At 41.8% G+C, this 9,231-nt stretch overlaps 2 protein-coding genes across 2 annotated transcripts; one reads left to right on the top strand and one right to left on the bottom strand.

The window, feature by feature from the left end:
• The first annotated feature begins 1,208 nt into the window (after positions 1-1,208).
• LOC147627655 (polyol transporter 5-like) lies at positions 1,209-3,782 on the top strand. Its single transcript, XM_086814576.1, has 2 exons — positions 1,209-1,467; positions 2,056-3,782. Exons 1-2 carry the CDS (start codon positions 1,404-1,406, stop codon positions 3,552-3,554), a joined length of 1,563 nt encoding a protein of 520 aa, XP_086670702.1. The 5' UTR covers positions 1,209-1,403; the 3' UTR covers positions 3,555-3,782.
• A 2,948-nt stretch (positions 3,783-6,730) lies between these two features.
• On the bottom strand, positions 6,731-8,928 carry LOC147627654 (uncharacterized). The gene is made up of 3 exons (XM_086814257.1): positions 8,527-8,928; positions 8,039-8,419; positions 6,731-6,862 (listed from the first exon to the last, which is right to left on the bottom strand). The coding sequence occupies exons 1-3, from the start codon at positions 8,854-8,856 to the stop codon at positions 6,731-6,733; spliced, it is 843 nt and encodes a 280-aa protein (XP_086670383.1). The 5' UTR covers positions 8,857-8,928.
• Positions 8,929-9,231: the final 303 nt, after the last annotated feature.

The raw sequence follows: 9,231 nt of genomic DNA, 5'->3' as shown, positions 1-9,231 counted from the left end.
ACCTTAAAGCCGACTACTGGACTAAACAAACCCAAGCCCTCTTTCCTATCCAAGGATAGAGCTCTTATAGAAGCAATCAACAAGCAACAGTAATCATACCTCTCTCCCATAGCCCAAGAACAAAAGACAAGGGATAACACAAAAAAGTCTCAAAAGAGGAATGACATACAGACAGGAATTAGGGACCAAACCAGGCAATCTGAAGAGAAAGATAAGGCAATGTGACCTGTGTAGCAGATAAAGGACCACGAGAGGAACCAGCTTCCAGGTCTACCACCTTCTGAAAAGCTCAGGTCCTGCGCGCTGCTTCCCCCCTTCATCATCTGGCCTCTACTGGTGGGATCAAGCTATGAACATTTCTGCACTCTGCAGGTAATTGTAGAACTGACTAAGAATTGGCACTCAGGCCATAAGAGGCAGTTGAGTTGGTCACAGCCACTCACTGTCGCGCCCTTGTAATCTCATTATTACTAACATGCAAAACTGACGGGACCTGTTATAAAGGCCTATCTAACCCTGATTTGTAAGTCTCTTCTCCTATAATTCAAATCACGCCTTTTTTTGAAAAAAAAAGGCACGGTGCATTTAAAAAAGGGCAGCGTGGCATCAACGGTGTGGAAGTTGGGTAGGCATCTCCAGGCCTTTTTAACCCTCGAGATTTAAAAAACCTGATTTTACTCGAGCGTGCCCAAGTTCAACGCAGCCTGCAACCTAACATCTGTTTTCGAACCTGTGCTCCCACGTAACCATGCAAATACTCTACCAGTACGCTACATGCATTTCGCAAGTCCATAAATGTGCGACTTGCTTATAACCCAACCCTTGCTACCCGAAATCACCCCACTGAAATCGAACGGTTACCCATGTTTCCTTTTGCGTGCGCTCCCATGCTCCCCACTTCTTAAATGCACCGCGCCTTCTATACGTGAGGCCATCCTGGCCAACTTGTAGCTGGTTGCACACTAATCTAACAAGACGATGATTTCAATGAGATTAACGAATAATTAACCTTTAATCTTGGAAGATAAAATTATAGTTTTCTACCCTCCACGACGTTACCCTTTTTTTTTTTTTGGTCAGTATGCATCTGCATGCTGAATGATGAGGCTTCACTTCACCATCATAGGGCGACGACCTCACACCCAACCTTTAAGTCACCATCATCCTATCGCTTCATGCAAGACTTTTATTGACTTGTTGATATCGAGGACTACAATGAGTAGCTGCTCAAGCATTTCCAGCCCCATATTCACGATTCCCTTGTTAGTTTTAACCACCAGTAGAAGCTTGATTAGCCCTTAATTAGAGAGTGTTATTCTCTCTCCAATATGAGCAACGATCAAGTAGCTGAGATGCAGCATGCAGCCATGGATGTGGAAAGCAAACCCCCTGTGCCACCCTAAATGGGGAAGTACGTCGTGTTCTGCACCATCATTGCAACAGTTAGCTCTACGCTTCTTGGCTATGGTAAGCAATCAATAAATCATACCCAAAACATCTAAAAAGATTAGCTAATAATAGTCACTTGGGTAGGTTAAATTCTTCTCCATGGATTAGCTGGTGAAGGTTAGCTATGTTGGAAGTTAATCTATATATGAAGCAATTATTAACTAACTAATAAATTAGGAGAAGAAGCTTAGCCATGTAATTGGAGTTTGCGAGTTCTATTTGAAACTTGCCATGGTGCAGATATCTCCTTTATAGACTAGCTATTCAAACAACATCGATATGCTCAGATATTAAAGGAAATACGGTCCCATGCTAGAGTACATGATCAATACTGTTGTGCTCAAAGCAGAACAACGTCTTAATTGTACTTCCCAACAGAACTATGTCTTAGTTATATTTCCCTTGTATCTCTCAGTCAAAGTGTTAGAAAGATCAGAGTGTCATTTTATGTGGCCATGGATTCCACTCTTCTTAGCACTCCTGTTGTTGAGGTCATAACAATATCTCGGACTAATTTTCTTAACCTACAATATCTGGGATTAATAATATTTAGCTACTATATGTGGGATTAATCTGCTAAAGCTTTAATTATAATGTTTGGTGCAGATATGGGTGTGATGGGCGGAGCATTATTGTTTGTAAGCGAAGATTTGAGACTAGGGTTAGTGGAGCAAGAGATTGTGGTGGGCTCATTGCATCTGATCTCAATTATGGGACCAGGGGCGATGTCAGGGAGGCTGTCTGATCTGATAGGGAGGAGGCTGACAATGTTGATAGCTGCAGGCATTTTCTTCGGCGGGGCGGCGATAATGGCAGGCTCGCCATCATTCGGTGTGTTGCTGTTGGGGAGGCTGGTGGCAGGGATAGGGGTGGGCTTTGCTATGATGATAGCGCCTGTGTACTCTGCAGAGCTTTCTCCGGCGAGGATAAGAGGCTCTCTGGTCTCTTTGACGGAGGTTTTCATCAACTTCGGCATCTTGTTAGGCTACCTTGTTAGCTTCGCCTTTGAAGGGCTTCCCTCTACTTACAATTGGCGCCTCATGCTCGGCGTCGGCATGCTTCCGGCGGTGTTGTTAGCCGTCGGCGTTCTTATCATGCCGGAGTCGCCTCGCTGGCTCGTCACGCAGAAACGCACCCCCGAGGCCCGAGCCGTGCTCATCAAAACCTGCAACGGCGACGCCCAGGAGGCCAACCTCCGCCTCGGCGAAATCATGGAAACAGTGGGCTTTGTCGACCTCGACCCTGCCAAAGATCCGACGGCTGAGCAGTACGAGGTGGCGCTCGGAAAAGCTAAAAAGCAGGGAGAGGGCGTGTGGCGCGACCTGTTGCTAGCGCCCACCCCAGCTGTGCGCCGCATGCTACTGTGTGCGCTAGGAATACATTTCTTCCAACAAGCATGCGGTATTGATGCCGCCGTCTATTACAGCCCCGTCGTGTTCGGCGAAGCGGGTGTCCAGAGCAAGCTGGGAAAGCTCGGGGCGACAGTCGGAGTGGGCTTCTGCAAGTTCATCTTCAACTTCATCGCCACGGTGCTACTAGATCGCGTAGGAAGGAAACCCCTCTTGATCACAAGCGCCGTGGGAGTCACCCTCAGCCTCTTCACTGTCGGAACCGCCTTCATCCTCCTGCGGATAAACTCCATGTCAGGAGACACTCTCATCACTTTAAATCTCTCCAAGCAGCAGCACTTCGCCTCCATAACAGGCGCAGCAATCAGCATCTTCGCCATCTGCGCCTACGTAGCGTTTTTTTCCATAGGCTTCGGCCCGGTAGCATGGGTGTTTGTATCAGAAATCTTCCCGCTCAGGCTGCGTGCGCAAGCTGTGGGGTTGTGTGTGATGGTGAATCGTCTGATCAGCGCCACGGTGGCCCTCACGTTTCTGAGCACCTCAAAGGCAATCACACCTGCGGGAGCTTTCTTTCTCTACGGCAGTATTGTCTCCCTTTCCGTCATCTTCTTCGCTGTTTTCATGCCGGAGACTAAGGGCAAAACACTTGAAGAGCTTGCTTTCATCTTTGAAGGGCGTAAGGGCCGGCGCGCCGAACTCCAACAAGCCAAAGCCCAAGAATTACTAGTAGCACCGCCATCAAACCCTTCCTCATGATATCCATAGTTCTGGCTGTCAAGAAGCCCTGTATGTAAACTCTCACTGACCCTTGTGTCTCTCTCTCTCTCTCTCTCGACCAGGTGCCCGTCCAGTATGGAGGGCTGAGCGAGCCGCTCTGAAGGAGAGATACTGTCTTGGATCTCCCGAACACACGAGGTAAAGGCATACTATCTAGTACTCGCACTTTTAATATAGAACTTAAGTTTACTTTTTAAAAACACAAAATAGTCTGGTCACTAATCTTCTGTTTTTTTTTTACAACCCGGATATGTTTTTATTACAACGCGGATATGTTGGTTACAACTTACACCACTGGATATGTTGGTTACAACACGCACCTACCATCCGGCAAGTTACGTCTTCACTGGAGTAGACATTACAATTTGAACCAACAACTCGATCGCTATATCCACTGAACTATTGTCGTATTTTACTGAGCTTAAGAATTTACGTTACTCCAACATTTTTAAATTAAACTATTAGACCATGTTAGTAGCATATCATTTGAAGCTAAAGAACTTTCCTTCAATGTTTTTTAATTAAAAATGTAGGACCATGTTAGTAGCTGCATATCATTTGAAGCTTTTTCTTTTTCACTTTCAACATAGTGGTTCACACTCCAAAAACAAGGTTAACTATATATTCTTTTTTAAACATTCCAATGGATTTTCCTTTATCCTCCTTGCCACTACCTTGGTGTATTTAAAGAGCAAGATTTTGGATTTTTTTTAAAGGTCTAGTTAAGCTGTGAAGTTAACTTTTATTTCTTATTACATGCATCACAATGAAAAAATAAATAAATAAACACTCATCGCATTTTGATTGACCCTCACTCACCAAAAATCAAGCAAGGGTGTTTTTCAGTGCCAATACACATATTAAACTACACCTCTAAGCATCATTTGAGGTTGGCTTTTGTGAGTTTTTTCAACCTTAGCAAACCATCATCTATGAGATTGTGGTTGAAGAAAACCACCCCATGAACTGTTTTGATGAAGGGGTGTCTTTTTTGGAGTCTTTATTTTAACCTCGAGCAATCACATGTTCAAACATTGCATCTCCACAGAGCACCATTATATTATTGACAACAACATTAGCGCATTTTGCAAGTACTCTCCTATGGTGGCATTCGAGTACGTTTTTAGGTTTGAGAAATCACAATCTCTAATAAGACATAATCTCACAAAATTTCCCTTTTAGCCCACTCGAAAACCATCCCAAGGCGGTGGTTGTCAAGGACTTTGTAGCATAGCTTTCAAAGTGGTGTGTTCAAGTTAAGACCATGATTTAATGAATCCAAATACCACAATACCACCTCGTTTATTATCCCCTAGTTTAACTACCAATAATAACCAATTTCAAGGATTAATTACACCTTTAACTATCACTAATAACCAGTTTCACGTTTAGTTTTAGGATAGTCTTTAACCTTGATGTAATGCACACTAAGAAAGTACATTACCACAAAGCTATCCTTTTAACCATCCATTTTACTACCTTTGAGAGGAAAGGTTTTTTGAGGGCTCTTTCTAGTTCCTTTTAAGGTGCCTTTCAAGGTTTTTTTATGTGTTGCCTTAACACTTCCTGTTTAACTTCCTATCTTTAAAGGTTTTCAAGGAACCTAATTCAACCTTTTGGACTCAATTATTCAAGTCTCAAGATCCTTTTTCCTTTCAACTCCAATGTTATGTGCACCTCGCCTGAAGTTTTGAAGTCCACTCTATGGTTGATTGGGACACTTGAGATACCATTGTACCATACTAGTAGATACTAGTAGATAGTATCATGGGTGATACCACATTAATACTAATAGGCTAGTGTTATTGGTTTATACATTTGGAGCCACGCTCATGTTAAATACTATAATGAGCCAATGTATTTTATGTATATGTGTTTGTGCCTATTTTAAGTTATTATATATCAAGATTGATTGTGTTGATTCTAATTAATTTTTATAAGTGACATCATTGATGTTGGTGGAGATAGATGATGAGCACCACTAAGGTGTTGCATTGATGATGGTTTTGTATATATCACGTGAACATTAACTAGCAGTGTCATGTAGAGTATTTCCTTAGTTGGCCATATGCGATGTTTATGGATGATATTATCCCGCGCATTTTGTATGGTTGGGGTGGCTGTCATTTATTTTATATATACAGACATATGGTTATTTATGTAAAAGGAAAGCCCAATTTTGACAAGGAAGGCTATTATTGGCTCCTTGGGATAATTTTTAGAAATATGCAAATTTTAAATACCCTGCACGTCAGAAGAGGAAGCCACTCGTGCTGGGGGGTGGAGGGAGATTGCACCCAAATTCTTTTATCTTGTTCTTTCTCTATACTTTGATTCAATCTTTTGTCTATAGTTTTGGATTTGTATAATTACATGCACAAGTACTATTTCTTCCAACCCTATTGGTGTTTCAATGGTATTAGAGCTTCAATATGCTCATGTGCAAAAGATAAAAATCAAGCTTAAAGGAATTGGAAATAACAAAGAGAAGCAAGTATGTTTGGAGCTTGGGGATACATTTAAATAGCAAGGAAAAGGAAAAAGTATGCAACAAAAACTATGAAGAAAAGGACATCTTGGCAATAAGTCTTGGACCTTTGGGCAAAGAAAAATCAAAAGGGAAGACCCTTGGGCAAATCAAATAGCATAATTCCAACCTTAGCTTATGGTGGAAGGAGGCTAGAAAGCCCAAACCCACCACACTCACTAGCTTGGGGGGTTCACCTAAAAATATGTAAGTATACCACTTGAGTTCAATGAAGGGTTTTTTAATTCAAAATTTTCAAGTAAATTTATAGAAATACATTTACAAAAGGGGTTTTTTTATTGATTTAAAAAAAACCCATAAGTCTGTAAAGAAAAATTCACAGGTAAGGGGTTTTTGAAATACCCCTTGAACACACGTGACTCACATAGGGTTTCTTAGTAGTGCACCCCCCAAGCTCACTAGCTCAAGGCTAACCGAGTGAAGAGAGATTACCTTTCATGTGTCGTCCGGGAACCTGGTTGTGCTTACCTACCATCTCGTAGAAGAGGCAACCACAAGGATGCTAGCTAGCACTTGAGAAGACCCACCTCTCATTGTCACCACAAGAGTTGTCCACATAGAGCTTGTAACTCTTAAGTGTTACACCAACAAAGGTTTCACACCTGAACTAGCCGGGAGTGGTGGACATGACCAACCTTAAGTGATGCTGTGAACGTGTAGCAGTAGGGTGATAAAGCTGTGAATGTTGCCCTACACTATGCTCCACAGTAAGAGTGAAGTGCAGTGCTGATGGAAAAAGCTGTTAAAATTACAGAAATGTGATGAGCTATGGTGGATCAAATGCTAGAATCAAAATCATTAACAAAGAGATTAGATGATAATTAAGATGTGTGAGCAATTAACTGATAGCTTAATGTAGGCATGGATAATCAAAAACCAGCAAATTCTCATTAGGCCAATGCCTCAATTTATAGAGTTTACATCCAAGCATCCAAGCATCCAATCCCACTGAGATTTCTCCTTGATTCACTCCACCTCTTTTGCTTGATTCTCTCCACCTCTCCCAAAATATCTCCACACCTCCTAAATCTCCTCATGCTACCCTTTATTCTCTCCCAGTAGATACTTCTCACCTTTTCACAGGTTCTCTCACATTTACAGATTCTCTTTTACAGCCTCTTGCCAAGGGCTTGTTCTTGCACACACCCTATTCACTTGTTTATTTCAACACCTCCCCTCAAGTGAATACTCCTAGCACACTTGAACCCTATATCAAGTTCCCTCTTACTTGATAGCCTGTGACCAGTGCCTCAAGTCCCTAAACTCATAGTCCTTGACACTCTCTCTCTCTCTATGTGTCCAAGGCTACTACAAGTGCCCGTGACCTTGACTAAAGTGCTCACACATACATCTACCACATGGCCTACATCATCGGTGGCTCAGAGGTGGTTTTACTCTGTTGGGACACACTACAAGACAATGCTGCCATACACGCGTTTCATACACGCGATAAATTATGAACGCGTGTATGGTCGCGCTTGTATTTGAATAGAATCGGGCGCGTGTATTTTAGCATTTAAGTTCGCGTGTATATTTGCATTTATCAACGCGTGTATAAACGCGTTTATATACACGCAGTAATACACGCATCTATACACGCTAATATTCACGGATTAATACACGCTATTATACACGGATTAATACACGCTACTATACACGGATTAATACATGCATGGCAGAGAAAAACTGAAAAAAAACTGAATTCCTTTACAAAATTAAAAACTATTTTCTTTAAACCATCTCACAGTACATTACAGTATACATCATTACACAATCCCACTACATGCATTTACAACAATGAAATATATTTAAAAATAAATCATGCATATGAGATGATAGAAATGTCATCAATTTAGAATGTACAGTGACGGATTGGTTAGGGTTCGATCTCATCTTCAATAAGATCCATCCTTGCCAAACGATCAACATCAATATCCATTTGATCAATTTGTAAGGCTACGATTAAATTTATTCCACTATCGATATTCTGTACTCCATTGATAATGGTATCGATGTCCTGATCATCCTCATCAACATCACCATCATCCTCAATGGTAGGGTCATTCTCATGATCATGAGAAATGGTATGCTCATCCTCATTATCATGATCATCTCTTATTTCTTGATCATCGATCACAACATCTTCAATGGCATGTTCGACATCATCTTCATTGCGGCTTGTTACATCCTCCATATGCTCCATATCAGTGAATGTATTATACATCACTTTGGAACGTGGTGCAATAGGGATGACGTACCACCATTTGATGTCATGCACCATTGGTAGATAGATAACCTGCTCAAATACACATAGTACAGTAATTAATTAGCATATCAAAAGTCAAGGGGTACGCGAGCTTAGATATATATGTACATGAAACACATTAGTAAAAAAATGCATACCTGCTCACATTGTTGTGGCAATACGAGCCTATCTTTCTTTGTTTGCCAGAACTTTGTAGAGTCAATAGTTACATATCCACTTGCATGGCGTTTTATCGTTGCATCAGGCCCTTTTTCCACCACGTTCATTTGCCATTTGACATCCAAAACATACACAAAGAAGCGACGAAAGTCAAGCCTAAATATGTCTTGGATTATGCCACAATAATCATCCATTTTTCCATTAGCTCCCTCAAAGCTACTAATGACACCGCAATCTTGTGTATTTCTCTTTTCATCAATTCTTTGTGTTCGAAAATGCTTGCCTTCACACCATATAGCATTGAACATAGTGCACTGGACCAAAATAGAAGCAATATTTGTGTAAGCAATGTGAATAAATATTAAAAGCAAATCACTTACAACTAATGCAAAACATTAGTTCTATGTACCTTTGACATGCATCCTCGTGCATACTCCCATTCTTTCGCCGTGATATGCAGCCCCTCGTCGCTCTCTGCTCTCTCCATTTCCTCATGCAACCAATCAACATGGATATCATTCGGAAGTGTTGCTAGATGCTTAGGGTACGCCTTCCGAGAGCCATGTTGCCTCCGAAAGAGAGCTCTTTCTGCTTGCCTTTGATATAATCCATGGTGCAGGCGGAAGACGAACGTGCCCACCCACCTCTCGTGGCCAAGCTTGACGCATACGTCCTGCGACCCG

Source organism: Cibotium barometz, chromosome 20 (genome assembly GCF_041138505.1).
Source record: "Cibotium barometz isolate CiBa-2024 chromosome 20, ASM4113850v1, whole genome shotgun sequence".
Lineage (NCBI taxonomy): Eukaryota > Viridiplantae > Streptophyta > Polypodiopsida > Cyatheales > Cibotiaceae > Cibotium > Cibotium barometz.
This window is presented reverse-complemented; position numbering and strand designations above follow the sequence as displayed.